At 51.4% G+C, this 19,617-nt stretch overlaps 1 protein-coding gene across 2 annotated transcripts in view; it reads left to right on the forward strand.

Moving 5' to 3' along the window:
- The window catches only part of ttc9b (tetratricopeptide repeat domain 9B), a 117,916-nt gene that overhangs the window by 68,590 nt on the left and 29,709 nt on the right, over positions 1–19,617 (forward strand). The window contains exon 2 of one of the 2 annotated variants that reach the window (XM_073063847.1): positions 10,493–10,579. The exons of the other annotated variant lie outside the window; for it this stretch is intronic. Within the exon in view, the coding sequence (XP_072919948.1) occupies positions 10,493–10,579 (87 nt within the window). The remainder of the gene's footprint in view (positions 1–10,492; positions 10,580–19,617) is intronic. 2 annotated transcript variants of the gene reach the window in all.

A 19,617-nucleotide genomic window follows, 5' to 3' on the forward strand; every position in this document is an offset into this window, starting at 1 on the left:
GGTGTATTGGCCTTCATCAATCATGGAATTGAATTTAGGAGCCGAGAGGTAATGTTGCAGCTATATAGGACCCTGGTCAGACCCAACTTGGAGTACTGTGTTCAGTTCTGATCGCCTCACTACAGGAAGGATGTGGAAACCATAGAAAGGGTGCAGAGGAGATTTACAAGGATGTTTCCTGGATTGGGGAGCATGCCTTATGAGAATAGGTTGAGTGAACTTGGCCTTTTCTCCTTGGAGCGATGGAGGATGAGAGGTGACCTGATAGAGGTATACAAGATGATGAGAGACATTGATCGTGTGGATAGTCAGAGGCTTTTCCCCAGGGCTGAAATGTTTGCCACAGGTTTAAGGTGCTGGGGAATAGGTATGGAGGAGATGTCAGGGGTACATTTTTTACTCAGAGAGTGGTGAGTGTATGGAATGGGCTGCCGGCAATGGTGGTGGAGGCGGATATGATAGAGTCTTTTAAGAGGCTTTTAGGTAGGTACATGGAGCTTAGTAAAATAGAGGGCTATGGATAAACCTAGTAATTTCTAAGGTAGGGACAAGTTCGGCACAACTTTGTGGGCCGAAGGATCTGTATTGTGCTGTAGGTTTTCTATGTTTCTATGCCCAGAAGAAGGCAATAGCAAACCACTTCTGTAGAAAAATTTGCCAAGAACAATCACAGTCAAGACCATGGTTGCCCACGTCATACAACACAGCAGGTAATGATGATGTCATATTACACGGCACATAATGATGTCATACGGCACAGCACATAGTGAATGAATGAACCACAATGGAAGAACAATGAGGTACTTCCAACTTAGGGTGTTGCATGATTTGGAGAGGAACTTAATGGCAGTGGTTAAAAATTCAAAGTAAATTTACTATCAAAGTACATTTGTCACCCCCTGAAGAGGGCCACGATGTTATTGTAGGGTTTGGAGGTTTGCGTGCCTCAGTGTCCTGGAGAGCTAAGTTGTCTGGAGTCAGGGCTTTGTTCTTTGGCTCTTGGTAGGGTCACCCATGCCAAACAGGTCAAAGGGTAGAGTCCAGACCAAGAGTGGTCCACCGGTCCTCCATGTTCGGGGGTTCAGCTCAGGGCTAACAACCCTGACGTGTCAAACGAAATTGTTACGGAAACAGCAATGAAGAACCCTGCATTTGAGTGGGACTGTAGTCCTGAGTTTCCACCCAGGACTTGCCTGACTGACAGCAGTGAAAACGGAGAGGAAGCTACCAACACAATGAAGGGAGTCCTGAACACGGCCAAGCCAAAGATTTTAGACAGAGATGGGGGACCTTCATTGCGGCCCAAAACACCAGCAGCATAACGGGCAGTAACTAAAATATATCACCATATAGAATGCCGAGATTCATTTTCTTGTGGGCATTTACGGTAAGTACAAAGAGGGAAACCAGACACATCAAAGACAAACAAACTGCCAGAGTGCAGAGGACAACAAATCGGGCAAATACAAAAAAGAGAAAACAAAGCAAAATAATACTAATAAAGGATGCAAGAAGGCACATTGACAATGCTGGTGTTTCAGTCTGGGGGTGTGAAAGATGCGTTGGTGTGTCTGCACCCGTGGTGCAGACGTGTATCTGTGCATACAGGGCTCTGACTGACAAAGGAACACAATATTTATCGATAGATTAATGGCTTAATGAGACTGTGGCAATGGAGAACACTGCAATTACAGCTCGCATGGGCTCGAAATGGGTGGTAACTCACTAACGTTTCCAGTGGTTATTGTGTCAGCTGGATTGTAATTAAAGCCACAACTTTATTATTTTCCAACTGTATCAGCAATTTCATTCTTACTTACCAGGTCCAAGATTTACATAAAGAGACGGGAACATCCCCCACTGCACACAACGAGTAATATTTAGATTACACACAGCAGCACATGCACAGAACGCCAAGGCAACTCGGCAGGTCAGGCAGCAGCTGTGGAAATGAGTAAGCAGAGAACCTTTCGGGCCGAGAACCTTCTTCAGGACTGGACAGGAAGGGAGAAGATGCCAGCATAGAAAGATGGGGGGAAGGGAAGGAGGACAGCTGGAGGGTGATAGGTGAAGCCAGGTGGGTAGGTGTATAATCGAACTGTTTGATTTCAACCTTTAAGAGAAAATTGGGTAAGTGCATGGACGGCTATGGTTAAGGCGCAGGTCAATGGCACTGGGCACAACAATAGTTCAGTATTTTCTAGATGGACTAAAGGGCCTGTTTCTGTGCTACGACTCTCTGGTGCCTGGCATAAAACACAAAGAGTACAGACTGGGACAGGAAAGGAAATATAGGAATGTAGGTCTGTGTACGGGCATTTAAATATTCTGTTGAAAGATCTGCAGATATGGTGGACACAGTCCGGTCCATCACAGGAAAATCCCTCACCAACACTGAGCACATCTACAAGGAGTGCTGCCACAAGAAAGCAGCGTCCATCATCCAGGCCATGCTCTCTTCTCGCTGCTGCCATCAGGCAGGAGGTACAGGAGCCTCAGGTCCCACCCCACCAGGTTCAGGAACAGTTATTACCCCACAACCATCAGACTCCTGAACCAGTGTGGATAACTTCACTCACCACAATGAGCCTCAGGTCCCACACCACCAGGTTCGGGAACAGTTATTACCCCACAACCATCAGGCTCCTGAACCAGTGTGGGTAACTTCACTCACCACAATGAGCCTCAGGTCCCACACCACCTGGTTCAGGAACAGTTATTACCCCACAACCATCAGGCTCCTGAACCAGTGTGGATAACTTCACTCAGCACAATGAGCCTCAGGTCCCACACCACCAGGTTCAGGAACAGTTATTACCCCACAACCATCAGACTCCTGAACCAGTGTGGATAACTTCACTCAGCACAATGAGCCTCAGGTCCCACACCACCAGGTTCAGGAACAGTTATTACCCCACAACCATCAGGCTCCTGAACCAGTGTAACGTAGACGCAGGTTCACGGGTTTGCTGAGTGAGACAGAAAACACTGGCTACAAATAAGCATATTAATCATTTATTTACCAACGGTAAAACATTCGACCGAACATCCAAGTCTCCCCAAAGTTACCCAGACTGCAAAACTAAATATTCAACAAGCAGTTGCTTAGCTAAGAGTGCGCACGGGCCTTCTGTGTCTGAGCGTCCCTTCCCAGTGGTCCTTTAGCACCGGTCACAGCCTCAGTGGCCTGCAGAGAGACCGGGCCTCCCTCACCGGCTGCTCTTACACCCTGAGGCGCCTGAAACCGGACACCGGAGCCGCCGCACACAAGGCAACCAATGGGAACGAGCTGCTGCATCCTTCAAGTGGGCCAGTCGGTGACCGGCACGACGCAAGCGGCTTTCGACCGACGAGGAAACACCGGCACGTGACAACCGGCATGGATAATTCCACTCACCACAATTCTGAACCAATTTTCTTACTTTCAAGGACTCTGCAACTCAGGTTCCCAGTATTTATTTATTTATGTATCTATTTTTTGTCACGTGTACAGCAGAAGCTCCAATGAAATGCGTCATTTGCTTCAACAACCTAAGGATTTGCACCATCAATAACTCTGGGAGTCTGGAAGTGAACGATAGGCTTTTATTAACAGCGAAAGGGAGCACGACATCTCGGAGACTGAGGGAGGAGCCACAGGGGCAGCCAGCAGAGGGGCGTGTCCAGACAGGTATACATAGTTTACCACAGGACGTGCTGAGGCAGTCAACACATTCTGGCACTACAAAACAGAACACCTCTTTTAAGATTTTAAGTTGCACTATTTGGCTTCTTTTGCACATTGGTTCTTCATCAGTCTTTTTTTTAATGTGCTCTTGATGTTGTTCCTCTCCTCGTGAGGCACCTTGCCATTTCTTTAGCATTCGTCTCTGTTTTTTTATGAGGCCGATTTGCTGCCTCCGATGGAAAGCGTGCAAGGAGCCGGCCGGATTCGAGCCCGGGACCACTCGCCTCGAGGTCTGGAGCGGATGCCACTACGCCACTGGCCAGCCCGTGTTTATGTATAGTTTTCCATAAACTCGATCGTATTTCTTTATTTTTCAGTAAATTCCTGCAGGAAAATGAATTTCAAGGAGATTGTTTGCTGGTTGAATGCCCGAGTTGGTGCGAACTCCCATCGATTCTATTACGGTTATATTTCTATCATGGAGTTACTGAACCCGAAATGAACCTCAGCTTTGCTGACACGTGTGTATTTTGAAAAGGTAGAACAGTACAGCACTGGAACAGTGCAGCGATGCGCTGAAACAACGACACGCAGTCGGTGAGTCGATTCGAGACTAGTTTATTCAAACTTCGCGGCGCTGGCATTTAAATCCCCAGCGCCCGCCCTCTCCGGGCGGAAATGACGTCGGAAGTGCGCTGGCTATTTGTGAGCCGGTGCGCCTGCGCAGAAAGTGGGTCGCCACTTAACCCCCCCCCCCCAATGCCCACAGTCTGGATCAGCCTCTGCGCCGCGGTGCCTGAACCTGGACCGGCTGCGCCAAGTCCACATGGGCCGGTTTGAGTCGGTCCACTGTGAAAACCTCCTCTTTCCCCCCAATGTCCAGCACGAACGTGGACCCGTTGTTGTTGATCACCGTGAACGGCCCCTCGTACGGCTGCTGTAGCGGTGCCCGGTGTCCGCCCCTTCGTACAAACACAAACTTACAGTCCTGCAGGTCTTTGGGTACATGGGTCGGGGTCCGTCCGTGCTGTGAAGTCGGTACGGGGGGCCAGGTTGCTGAGCCTTTCACGTAGTCTGTCCAGGACTGCTGCGGGTTCTTCCTCTTGCCCCCTTGGGGCTGGTATGAACTCTCCCGGGACGGCCAGGGGTGCGCCGTACACCAACTCGGCCAACGAGGCGTGCAGATCCTCTTTGGGCGCCGTACGAATTCCAAGCAGGACCCAGGGAAGCTCGTCCACCCAGTTAGGTCCTCTCAGGCGGGCCATGAGAGCCGACTTCAAGTGACGGTGGAAGTGTTCCACCAGTCCGTTCAACTGTGGGTGGTGGGCAGTTGTGCAGTGTAGCTGCGTTCCCAACAGGCTGGCCACAGCCGACCACAGGCTGGAGGTGAACTGGGCGCCTCTGTCGGAGGTAATGTGGGCCGGTACCCCGAAACGTGTTACCCAGGTTGCAATCAGTGCTCGGGCGCAGGAATCGGCAGATGTGTCGGTGAGCGGGACCGCCTCTGGCCACCTCGTGAACCGGTCTACCATAGTTAGGAGGTACCGCGCTCCTCGGGACACTGGTAGGGGGCCCACGATATCCACATGAATGTGGTCGAACCTCCGGTGGGTGGGTTCGAACAGCTGCGGCGGGGCTTTAGTGTGCCGCTGTACCTTGGCTGTTTGGCACTGCATGCACGTTCTGGCCCATTCACTGACCTGCTTGCGAAGTCCGTGCCACGCGAACTTGCTGGAGACCAGCTGGACAGTTGTCCTGATAGATGGGTGCACCAAACCGTGTATGGAGTCGAAAACTCGCCGCCTCCAGGTTGCCGGGACGATGGGGCGAGGTTGGCCGGTAGCCACATCGCACAGCAGGGTCCTATCACCTGGGCCTACGAGAAAGTCCTGCAGCTGCAAACCCCTGCTGTGCCTCTGCCAGTGCTGCATAGTCCACCCCCAGGGAGAGGGCCTGGACAGCTGGTCTGGAGAGTGCGTCCGCCACGACGTTGTCCTTTCCCGAGACATGCTGGATATCCATCGTGTACTCGCAGATGTAGGACAGATGTCGCTGCTGGTGAGCCGACCAGGGATCGGACACCTTCGTGAACGCGAAGGTCAACGGTTAGTGGTCCGTGAACGTGGTGAACGGCCTGCCTTCTAAGAAGTATCTGAAATGCCGGATTGCCAGATACAGTGCCAACAGCTCCCGGTCGAAAGCACTGTACTTGAGTTCAGGTGGTCGTAGGTGCTTGCTGAAGAACGCCAGGGGTTGCCAGCGCCCCTCGATGAGCTGTTCCAGCACCCCACCGACTGCTGTGTCGGATGCGTCCACCGTGAGGGCGGTCGGAAAGTCCGTCCTGGGATGCACCAGCATTGCGGCATCTGCCAAGGCTTCCTTGGCTTTAATGAAAGCGGCCGCAGCCTCCTCGTCCCAAGTAATGTCCTTGCCTTTACCCGACATCAGGGTGTACAAAGGGCTCATGATACGGGCTGCTGAGGGGAGGAAACAGTGGTAGAAGTTCACCATACCAACGAACTCCTGCAGGCCTTTGACCGTGTTGGGCCGGGCAAAGTGGCGGATCGCGCCTACCTTGGCGGGCAGAGGTGTTGCCCCGTCTTTGGTAATCCTGTGGCCCAGGAAGTCAATGGTATCGAGACCGGACAGGCATTTGGCCGGGTTGATTGTCAGGCCGTATTCACTCAGTCGGGCGTAGAGTTGACGGAGGTGGGACAGATGCTCCTGACGACTGCTGCTGGCTATAAGGATGTCGTCCAAATAGATGAACGCAAAGTCCAGGTCGCGTCCCACCGCGTCCATTAGCCGCTGGAACATTTGTGCAGTGTTCTTCAGGCCGAACGGCATTCGGAGGAACTCGAACAGACCGAACGGGGTGATGAGTGCTGTTTTGGGGTTGTCCTCAGGGTGCACCGGGATTTGATGGTATCCCCGGATGAGGTCTACTTTGGAAAAGATTCTTGCCCCGTGCAGGTTCGCTGCAAAGTCCTGTATGTGCGGCACGGGGTAGAGGTCTGGAGTGGTAGCCTCGTTCAGTCTGCGGTAGTCGCCGCATGGTCTCCAGCCCCCTGCTGCCTTGGGCACCATGTGCAGGGGGGAGGCCCATGGGCTGTCAGACCGCCGTACGATCCCCAATTCCTCCATCCTCTTGAACAACTCCTTCGCCATGCGGAGCTTTTCCGAGGGGAGCCTTCGTGTGCGGGCATGGAGGGGTGGTCCCTGGGTTGGGATGTGGTGCTGTACCCCGTGTCTGGGCATGGCTGCCGTGAACTGCGGTGCCAGAATCGATGGAAAGTCCGCCAGGATCCTGGTGAATTCGTTGTCCGACAGCGTGATGGAGTCCAGGTGTGGGGCCGGCAACTTGGCTTCACCCAGGGAGAACGTCTGGAAAGTCTCGGCATGTACCAGTCTTTCCCTTGCAAGTCAACCAGCAGGCTGTGAGCTCGCCAGAAGTCCGCCCCCAGGAGTGGTTGGGCCACCGCGGCCAGTGTGAAGTCCCATGTGAACCGGCTGGTGCCGAACTGCAGCTGCACTGTGCAGGTGCCGTAGGTCCGTATTGTGCTGCCGTTTGCAGCCCTCAGGGTAGGTCCTGGCTTCCTGTTGTGGGTGTCGTACCCCGTCGGGGGCAAGACGCTGATCTCCGCTCCGGTATCGACCAAGAAGCAGCGTCCCGACTGTTTGTCCCAGATGTACAAGAGGCTGTCCTGGCGGCCAGCCACCATAGTCATTAGCGGCTGCTGGCCCTGCCCCTGGCCCTTGCAGGGCGGGCGACAACAGCGGGCTTTTGTGCCCCACCGCTGGTGGTAGAAACACCACTGTTCACTGGCCTCCTCACTCCTGCCTCTGTGTTGTGTGTGCCCCCGTGCCGGGCCTGGTCTGGTCTGCTGTTGGGCGCATGGCCTGGTAATCTGACCGACCGACGCCACGCTCTCCCTCTTGGCTTTCCACAGCACGTCTGCCCGGGCCGCCACCTTCCGGGGGTCGCCGAAATCTGCGTCGGCCAGCAGCAGATGTATGTCCCCGGGCAGTCGCTCTAGGAACGCTTGCTCGAACATGAGGCAGGGCTTGTGTCCGTCAGCCAGGACCAGCATCTCGTTCATCAATGCTGACGGCAGTCTGCCTCCCAAACCGTCCAGGTGAAGCAGGCGGGCACCCCGCTCACGCCATGAGAGGCCAAAGGTCCCAATGAGCAGCGCCTTGAATGCTTCATACTTGCCTTCTTCCGGGGGCGACAGTATGAAATCCGCAACCTGGGCGGCCATCTCCTGGTCAAGGGCGCTCACCACGTGGTAGTAACGCGTGGAATCAGAGGATATCTGCCGAATCTGGAACTGGGCTCCTGCTTGGCTAAACCACACGCGTGGTCGCAGCGTCCAGAAAGTCGGCAGTTTGAGCGAAACTGCGTGAACAGATGAAGAGTCGGTCATCTTTGGTCCAAATCCCGTTTGGACCGTCGGGGTCACCAATGTAGCGATGTGCTACACAAAGCGCTGAAATAACGACAGGCAGTCGGTAAATCGATTCGAGACGAGTTTATTCAAACTTCGCGGCGCTGGCATTTAATCCCTAGCGCCCGCCCTCTCCGGGCGGAAATGACATCAGAGGGGCATTCCCAAAGTCTCCCCCCGCGCGCTGGCTATTTGTGAGCTGGTTCGCCTGCGCAGAAAGTGGGTCGCCACAAAACACCCAAACACTAATCCCTCCTCCCTACACCATGTCCATATCCCTCCATCTTCCTCACATCCATGAGCCTATCCAAACGTCTCTGAAAAGCTTCTAATGTATTTGCCTCTACCACCGTACCAGGCAGCACATTCCAGGCATCCACCACCCTCTGAGTAAAAAACTTACCCCTCACATCCCCCTTGAACCTACCCCCTCTCACCCTCAATGCTTGCCCTCTGGTATTAGACACTTCTACCCCAGGAAGCAGATAGTCTCTGTCCACTCTATCTATGCCTCTCATAATCTTGTAAACCTCCATCAGATCTTCCCTCAGCCTCCGACACTCCAGAGAAAACAACCCAAGTTTGTCCAGCCTCTCGTGACAGCACAGGCCCTCTGAACCAGGCAGCATCCTGGTAAACCTCTTCTGCACCCTCTCCAAAGCCTCACCATCCTTCCTATAGTGGGGCGACCAGAACTCTACACAATACTCCAGGTGTGGCCTAACCAGAGTTTTATGAAGTTGCAACATAACCTCTTTTCTTTTGAACGCAATGCCTCGACTAACAAAAGCAGGCATTCCATAACCCTTCTTAACCACATTATCAACCCTAAATCCTAACCCCTCTTAACCACCTTATCACCCCTAAACCCTAATATATGTCTACAAGGGGTACACACCCCCACAAACCCTAGGCACTCCCCGATTAACCCTGGCTTCAGCCCCACAAACCCAAAGCACACCCTGATTAACCCTTGCTAAACCCCCACAAACCCGATGTCCTATGTCAGGAGGGGCAAAATTCAACAAAGGCAAGTGTTGGACCTGGTTAATGAAGGTGTGGGCCAGTTCAAAGTGGCAGGGTCGCGTGAAACTGAATCTCAAGTGACGAGATCAAAAAGCACAAGAGGGCTGATTCGCCCACTGCCCGCATAATCTCAACCTAACCCTAATCCCTCTTAACCACCTTATCAACCCTAAACCCTAATATATGTCCACAACATTGTGGGCCGAATGGCCGGTTCCTGTGCTGTACTCTTCTATGTTTTCGAAGTACACACGTGTCACCATCTACAACCCTGAGATTCATTCTCTTGCAGGCATATATAACAGAATAGTAACCACAACAGAATCAATGAAACTCCACACCAACATGGGCGCTCAAGTAGTGTGCAAAAGACGACAAACTGTGCAAGTATAAAAAGGAAGAAATAATAATAAATAAATAAGCAATACATATCAAAACATACACTGAAATGCCTCGTTTTGTGCCAATGACAGCTGTCGCCACACTTCTGGTGCAAAAGTAGCAGTCCCATAACTTACTAACCCTAACCCTAACCCTAAGCCCAACCCCAAACCCCCAAACCCAAACCGCCAAAACCAACCCCAACCACAAACCCAAACCCAAACCCCCAAACCCAAACCCAACCCCAAACCCCAACCCAACCCCAACCCCTAACCCTAACCCCAACTCAACCCCAACCCCAAACCCAACCCCAACCCCAATCCCAAACCCCCAAGCCCTAACCCAACCCCAACCACAAACCCAAACCCCACCCCAACCCCAAACCAACCCCAAAACAAACCCCAACCCCAAGCCCAAACACAACCCCAACTCCAACAACCCCAACCACAAACCCAAACCCCCAAACCCAACCCCAACCGCAAACACAACCCCAACCCCAAACTCAACCCCAACCCCAACCACAAACCCAAACTCAACCCCAATCACAAACCCCCAAACCCAAATTCAACCCCAACCCCAACCACAAACCCAAATGGAAACCCCCAAACCAAACCCCAACCCCAAACCCAAACCCAAACCCAAGCCCAACCCCAACCCCAAACCCAACCCAAACCCAACCCCAACCCCAAACCCAACCCAAACCCAACCCCAACCCGAACCCCAAACTCAACCCCAACACCAACCCCAAACCCAAACCCAACACCAAACCCAAACACAAACCAAACCCCAACCCCAAACCCAACCCAAGGCATCTTCGGAATGTGGGAGAAAAGCAGAGGAAACCCATGACCAGAACGTGCAAACTCTTTACAGTCAGCAGTGGGAAATGAACCCTCATAGGTGAAGGCTAATGCTGCAAAACGACTGTGCTAACCGGTACACTACCAACCTGCCTATTCCCTATTCCCAGCTCCTGTGGTCCTGATTGATCAAACCCTGGAATCTGCCTACTTCCAGTCTCCAGATGAGGGCTTGTCCACGGACCCCTCGGAAAATGGTAAGGCTACTTGGCATAAGAAAGGTTGCGAAACTTAGATCTATAGATAAAGAACTCTTAAAAAGGCAACTCTTAAAAAGATCTTAAAAAGATCTTAACCATCCAGTCCGTCCATCCTCTCACAGCTCCCTTGTCGGCAGGAGGAACAGAAGCCTCAAGTCCCACAACCAGGTTCAGAAACAGCAAATTCCTTTCATCTATCTGGTTCTTGAAAAAACCAACACAACCCAAATCACTGCGTCGGTGCAGCAACCCAACTCACAACCCTAATCACTGCCTCACTACAGCAACCCCACTCACAACCCTCATCACTGCCTCACTACAGCAACTCTACTCACAACCCTAATCACTGCCTCACTACAGCAACCCTACTCACAACCCTCAACACTGCCTCACTACAGCAACCCTACTCACAACCCTCATCACTGCGTCACTACAGCAACCCTACTCACAACCCTAATCACTGCCTCACTACAGCAACCCTACTCACAACCCTCATCACTGCGTCACTACAGCAAACCTACTCACAACCCTAATCACTGCCTCACTAAAGCAACCCTACTCACAACATTAATCACTGCCTCACTACAGCAACCCCACTCAGAACCCTAATCACTGCCTCACTACAGCAACCCTACTCACAACCCTCATTACTGCCTCACTACAGCAACCCTACTCACAACCCTCATCACTGCCTCACTACAGCAACCCTACTCACAACCCTCATCACTGCCTCACTACAGCAACCCTACTCACAACCCTAATCACTGCCTCACTACAGCAACCCTACACACAACCCGTATCTCTGCCTCAGTACAGTAACCCTACTCACAACCCTAATCACTGCCTCACTACAGCAACCCTACTCACAACCCTCATCACTGCCGGACTACAGCAACCCTATTCACAACCCTAATCACTGACTCACTACAGCAACCCTACTCACAACCCTCATCACTGCCTCACTACAGCAACCCTACTCACAACCCTAATCATTGCCTCACTACAGCAACCCTACTCACAACCATCATCACTGCCGGACTACAGCAACCCTACTCACAACCCTAATCACTGACTCACTACAGCAACCCTACTCACAACCCTAATCACTGCCTCACTACAGCAACCCTACTCACAACCCTCATCACTGCCGGACTACAGCAACCCTACTCACAACCCTAATCACTGCCTCACTACAGCAACCCTACTCACAACCCTAATCACTGCCTTACTACAGCAACCCTACTCACAACACTAATCACTGCCTCACTACAGCAACCCTACTCACAACCCTAATCACTGCCTCACTACATCAACCCTACTCACAACCCTCATCACTGCCTCACTACAGCAACCCTACACACATCCCTATTCACTGCCTCACTACAGCAACCCTACTCACAACCCTAATCACTGCCTCATTACAGCAACCCTACACACATCCCTATTCACTGCCTCACTACAGCAACCCTACTCACAACCCTATTCACTTCCTCACTACAGCAACCCTACTCACAACCCTAATCACTGCCTCACTACAGCAACCCTACTCACAACCCTAATCACTGCCTCACTACAGCAACCCTACTCACAACACTAATCACTGCCTCACTACAGCAACCCTACTCACAACCCTAATCACTGCCTCACTACAGCAACCCTACACACATCCCTATTCACTGCCTCACTACAGCAACCCTACTCACAACCCTATTCACTTCCTCACTACAGCAACCCTACTCACAACACTAATCACTGCCTCACTACAGCAACCCTACTCACAACCCTAATCACTGCCTCACTACAGCAACCCTACACACATCCCTAATCACTGCCTCACTACAGCAACCCTACTCACAACCCTAATCACTGCCTCACTACAGCAACCCTACTCACAAACCTAATCACTGCATCACTACAGCAACCTCCTCACTTCCCTAATCACTGCCTCACTACAGCAACCCTACTCACAACCCTAATCACTGCCTCACTACAGCAACCCTACACACATCCCTATTCACTGCCTCACTACAGCAACCCTACTCACAACCCTATTCACTTCCTCACTACAGCAACCCTACTCACAACCCTAATCACTGCCTCACTACAGCAACCCTACACACATCCCTAATCACTGCCTCACTACAGCAACCCTACTCACAACCCTAATCACTGCCTCACTACAGCAACCCTACTCACAAACCTAATCACTGCATCACTACAGCAACCTCCTCACTTCCCTAATCACTGCCTCACTACAGCAACCCTACTCACAACCCTAATCACTGCCTCACTACAGCAACCCTACACACATCCCTAATCACTGCCTCACTACAGCAACCCTACTCACAACCCTAATCACTGCCTCACTACAGCAACCCTACTCACAAACCTAATCACTGCATCACTACAGCAACCTCCTCACTTCCCTAATCACTGCCTCACTACAGCAACCCTACTCACAACCCTAATCACTGCCTCACTACAGCAACCCTACACACATCCCCATTCACTGCCTCACTACAGCAACCCTACTCACAACCCTATTCACTTCCTCACTACAGCAACACTACTCACAACCCACATCAATGCGTCACTACAGCAACCCGACTCACAACCCTAATCACTGCCTCACTACAGAAACCGGACTCACATCCCTGATCACTGCCTCACTACAGCAACCCTACTCACAACCCTAATCAATTCCTCACTACAGCAACCCTACTCACAACCCTAATCACTGCCTCACTACAGCAACCTCCTCACTTCCCTAATCACTGCCTCACTACAGCAACCCTACTCACAACCCTAATCACTGCCTCACTACAGCAACCCTACTCACAACCCTAATCACTGCCTCACTACAGCAACCTCCTCACTTCCCTAATCACTGCCTCACTACAGCAACCCTACTCACAACCCTAATCACTGCCTCTCTACAGCAACCTCCTCACTTCCCTAATCACTGCCTCACTACAGCAACCCTACTCACAATCCTAATCACTGCCTCACTATTGCAACCCTACTCACAACTCTCAACACTGCCTCACTACAGCAACCCTACTCACAACCCTAATCACTGCCTCACTACAGCAACCCTACTCACAACCCTAATCCCTGCCTCACTACAGCAACCCTACTCACAACCCTAATCACTGCCTCATTACAGCAACCCTTCTCACAACACGAATCACTGCCTCACTACAGCAACCCTACTTACAACCCTCATCACTGCCTCACTACAGCAACCCTACTCACAACCCTAATCCCTGCCTCACTACAGCAACCCTACTCACAACCCTAATCACTGCCTCACTACAGAAACCCTACTCACAACCCTAATCCCTGCCTGACTACAGCAACCTCCTCACTTCCCTAATCACTGCCTCACTACAGCAACCCTACTCACAACCCTAATCACTGCCTCACTACAGCAACCTCCTCACTTCCCTAATCACTGCCTCACTACAGCAACCCTACTCACAACCCTCATCAATTCCTCGGTACAGCAACCCTACTCACAACCCTAATCACTGCCTCACTACAGTAACCCTACTCACAACCCTAATCACTGCCTGACTACAGCAACCCTACTCACAACCCTAATCACTGCCTCACTACAGCAACCCTACTCACAACCCTAATCACTGCCTCACTACAGCAACCCTACTCACAATCCTAATCACTGCCTCACTATTGCAACCCTACTCACAACTCTCAACACTGCCTCACTACAGCAACCCCACTCACAACCCTAATCACTGCATCACTACAGCAACCCTACTCACAACCCTAATCACTGCCTCACTACAGCAACCCTACTCACAACCCTAATCACTGCCTCACTACAGCAACCCTACTAACAACCCTAATCACTGCCTCACTACAGCAACCCGACTCACAACCCTAATCACTGCCTCACTACAGAAACCATACTCACATCCCTAATCACTGCCTCACTACAGCAACCCTACTCACAACCCTAATCAATTCCTCACTACAGCAACCCTACTCACAACCCTAATCCCTGCCTCACTACAGCAACCTCCTCACTTCCCTAATCACTGCCTCACTACAGCAACCCTACTCACATCCCTAATCACTGCCTCACCACAGCAACCCTACTCACAACCCTAATCACTGCCTCACTACAGCAACCCTACTCACAACCCTAATCACTGCCTCTCTACAGCAACCCTACTCACAACCCTAATCACTGCTTCACTACAGCAACCCTACTCACAATCCTAATCACTGCCTCACTACAGCAACCCTACTCACAACCCTAATCACTGCCTCACTACAGTAACCCTACTCACAACCCTAATCACTGCCTGACTACAGCAACCCTACTCACAACCCTAATCACTGCCTCACTACAGCAACCCTACTCACAACCCTAATCACTGCCTCACTACAGCAACCCTACTCACAATCCTAATCACTGCCTCACTATTGCAACCCTACTCACAACTCTCAACACTGCCTCACTACAGCAACCCCACTCACAACCCTAATCACTGCATCACTACAGCAACCCTACTCACAACCCTAATCACTGCCTCACTACAGCAACCCTACTCACAACCCTAATCACTGCCTCACTACAGCAACCCTACTAACAACCCTAATCACTGCCTCACTACAGCAACCCGACTCACAACCCTAATCACTGCCTCACTACAGAAACCCTACTCACATCCCTAATCACTGCCTCACTACAGCAACCCTACTCACAACCCTAATCACTGCCTCTCTACAGCAACCTCCTCACTTCCCTAATCACTGCCTCACTACAGCAACCCTACTCACAATCCTAATCACTGCCTCACTATTGCAACCCTACTCACAACTCTCAACACTGCCTCACTACAGCAACCCTACTCACAACCCTAATCACTGCCTCACTACAGCAACCCTACTCACAACCCTAATCACTGCCTCACTACAGCAACGCTACTCACAACCCTAATCACTGCCTCACTACAGCAACCCTACTCACAACCCTAATCACTGCCTCACCACAGCAACCCTACTCACAACCCTCATCACTGCCTCACTACAGCAACCCTACTCACAACCCTAATCACTGCCTCTCTACAGCAACCCTACTCACAACCCTAATCACTGCCTCACTACAGCAATCCTACTCTCAACCCTAATCACTGCCTCACTACAGCAACCTCCTCACTTCCCTAATCACTGCATCACTACAGCAACCCTACTCACAACCCTAATCACTGCCTCACTACAGCAACCCCACTCACAACCCTAATCACTGCCTCACTACAGCAACCTCCTCACTTCCCTAATCACTGCCTCACTACAGCAACCCAACTCACAACCCTAATCACTGCCTCAATACAGCAACCCTACTCACAACCCTCATCAATTCCTCGGTACAGCAACCCCACTCACAACCCTAATCACTGCCTCACTACAGAAACCCTACTCACAACCCTAATCCCTGCCTCACTACAGCAACCCTACTCACAACCCTAATCACTGCCTCTCTACAGCAACCTCCTCACTTCCCTAATCACTGCCTCACTACAGCAACCCTACTCACAATCCTAATCACTGCCTCACTATTGCAACCCTACTCACAACTCTCAACACTGCCTCACTACAGCAACCCTACTCACAACCCTAATCACTGCCTCACTACAGCAACCCTACTCACAACCCTAATCACTGCCTCACTACAGCAACCCTACTCACAACCCTAATCACTGCCTCACTACAGCAACCCTACTCACAACCCTAATCACTGCCTCACCACAGCAACCCTACTCACAACCCTCATCACTGCCTCACTACAGCAACCCTACTCACAACCCTAATCACTGCCTCTCTACAGCAACCCTACTCACAACCCTAATCACTGCCTCACTACAGCAATCCTACTCTCAACCCTAATCACTGCCTCACTACAGCAACCTCCTCACTTCCCTAATCACTGCATCACTACAGCAACCCTACTCACAACCCTAATCACTGCCTCACTACAGCAACCCCACTCACAACCCTAATCACTGCCTCACTACAGCAACCTCCTCACTTCCCTAATCACTGCCTCACTACAGCAACCCAACTCACAACCCTAATCACTGCCTCACTACAGCAACCCTACTCACAACCCTCATCAATTCCTCGGTACAGCAACCCCACTCACAACCCTAATCACTGCCTCACTACAGCAACCCTACTCACAACCCTAATCACTGCCTCACTACAGAAACCCTACTCACAACCCTAATCCCTGCCTCACTACAGCTACCTCCTCACTTCCCTAATCACTGCCTCACTACAGCAACCTCCTCACTTCCCTAATCACTGCCTCACTACAGCAACTCTACTCACAACCCTCATCAATTCCTCGGTACAGCAACCCTACTCACAACCCTAATCACTGCCTCACTACAGTAACCCTACTCACAACCCTAATCACTGCCTGACTACAGCAACCCTACTCACAATCCTAATCACTGCCTCACTATTGCAACCCTACTCACAACTCTCAACACTGCCTCACTACAGCAACCCCACTCACAACCCTAATCACTGCATCACTACAGCAACCCTACTCACAACCCTAATCACTGCCTCACTACAGCAACCCTACTCACAGCCCTAATCACTGCCTCACTACCGCAACCCTACTAACAACCCTAATCACTGCCTCACTACAGCAACCCGACTCACAACCCTAATCACTGCCTCACTACAGAAACCCTACTCACATCCCTAATCACTGCCTCACTACAGCAACCCTACTCACAACCCTAATCACTGCCTCACCACAGCAACCTCCTCACTTCCCTAATCACTGCCTCACTACAGCAACCCAACTCACAACCCTAATCACTGCCTCAATACAGCAACCCTACTCACAACCCTAATCCCTGCCTCACTACAGCAACCCTACTCACAACCCTAATCACTGCCTCTCTACAGCAACCTCCTCACTTCCCTAATCACTGCCTCACTACAGCAACCCTACTCACAACCCTAATCACTGCCTCTCTACAGCAACCTCCTCACTTCCCTAATCACTGCCTCACTACAGCAACCCTACTCACAACCCTCATCAATTCCTCGGTACAGCAACCCTACTTACAACCCTAATCACTGCCTCACTACAGTAACCCTACTCACAACCCTAATCACTGCCTGACTACAGCAACCCTACTCACAACCCTAATCACTGCCTCACCACAGCAACCCTACTCACAACCCTAATCACTGCCTCTCTACAGCAACCTCCTCACTTCCCTAATCACTGCCTCACTACAGCAACCCTACTCACAACTCTCAACACTGCCTCACTACAGCAACCCCACTCACAACCCTAATCACTGCCTCACTACAGCAACCCTACTCACAACCCTAATCACTGCCTCACCACAGCAACCCTACTCACAACCCTAATCACTGCCTCTCTACAGCAACCTCCTCACTTCCCTAATCACTGCCTCACTACAGCAACCCTACTCACAACCCTTATCACTGCCTCACTACAGCAATCCTGCTCACAACCCTCATTCCTGCCTCACTACAGCAATCCTACTCACAACCCTAATCACTGCCTCACTACAGCAACCCTACTCACAACCCTAATCACTGCCTCGGTACAGCAACCCTACTCACAACCCTAATCACTGCCTCACTACAGCAACCCTACTCACAACCCTAATCACTGCCTCACTACAGCAACCCTACTCACAACCCTAATCACTGCCTCTCTACAGCAACCTCCTCACTTCCCTAATCACTGCCTCACTACAGCAACCCCACTCACAACCCTAATCACTGCATCACTACAGCAACCCTACTCACAACCCTAATCACTGCCTCACTACAGCAACCCTACTCACAACCCTAATCACCGCCTCACTACAGCAACCCTACTCACATCCCTAATCACTGCCTCACTACAGCAACCCTACTTACAACCCTATTCACTGCCTCACTACAGCAACCCTACTCAGAACCCTAATCACTGCCTCACTACAGCAACCACACTCACAACCCTAATCACTGCCTCACCACAGCAAACCTACTCACAACCCTAATCACTGCCTCGGTACAGCAACCCTACTCACAACCCTCATCACTGCCTCACTACAGCAACCCTACTCACAACCCTAATCACTGCCTCACTACAGCAACCCTACTTACAACCCTATTCACTGCCTCACTACAGCAACCCTACTCACAACCCTAATCACTGCCTCACTACAGCAACCCTACTTACAACCCTATTCACAGCCTCACTACAGCAACCCTACTCACAACCCTCATCACTGCCTCACCACAGCAACCCTACTCACAACCCTCATCACTGCCTCACTACAGCAACCCTACTCACAACCCTTATCACTTCCTCACTACAGAAATCCCACTCACAACCCTAATCACTGACTCACTACAGCAACCCTACTCATAACCCTCAACACTGCCTCACTACAGCAACCCTACTCACAACCCTAATCACTGCCTCACTACAGCAACCCTACTCACAACCCTAATCACTGCCTCACTACAGCAACCCTACTCACAACCCTAATCACTGCCTCACTACAGCAACCCTACTCATAACCCTCAACACTGCCTCACTACAGCAACCCTACTCACAACCCTCATTAATTCCTCGGTACAGCAACCCCACTCACAACCCTAATCACTGCCTCACTACAGCAACCCTACTCACAACCCTAATCCCTGCCTCACTACAGCAACCCTACTCACAACCCTAATCACTGCCTCTCTACAGCAACCTCCTCACTTCCCTAATCACTGCCTCACTACAGCAACCCTACTCACAACCCTAATCACTGCCTCTCTACAGCAACCTCCTCACTTCCCTAATCACTGCCTCACTACAGCAACCCTACTCACAATCCTAATCACTGCCTCACTATTGCAACCCTACTCACAACTCTCAACACTGCCTCACTACAGCAACCCTACTCACAACCCTAATCACTGCCTCACTACAGCAACCCTACTCACAACCCTAATCACTGCCTCACTAC

The sequence above is a fragment of the Hemitrygon akajei genome, chromosome 12, assembly GCF_048418815.1.
Source record: "Hemitrygon akajei chromosome 12, sHemAka1.3, whole genome shotgun sequence".
Classification (NCBI taxonomy): domain Eukaryota; kingdom Metazoa; phylum Chordata; class Chondrichthyes; order Myliobatiformes; family Dasyatidae; genus Hemitrygon; species Hemitrygon akajei.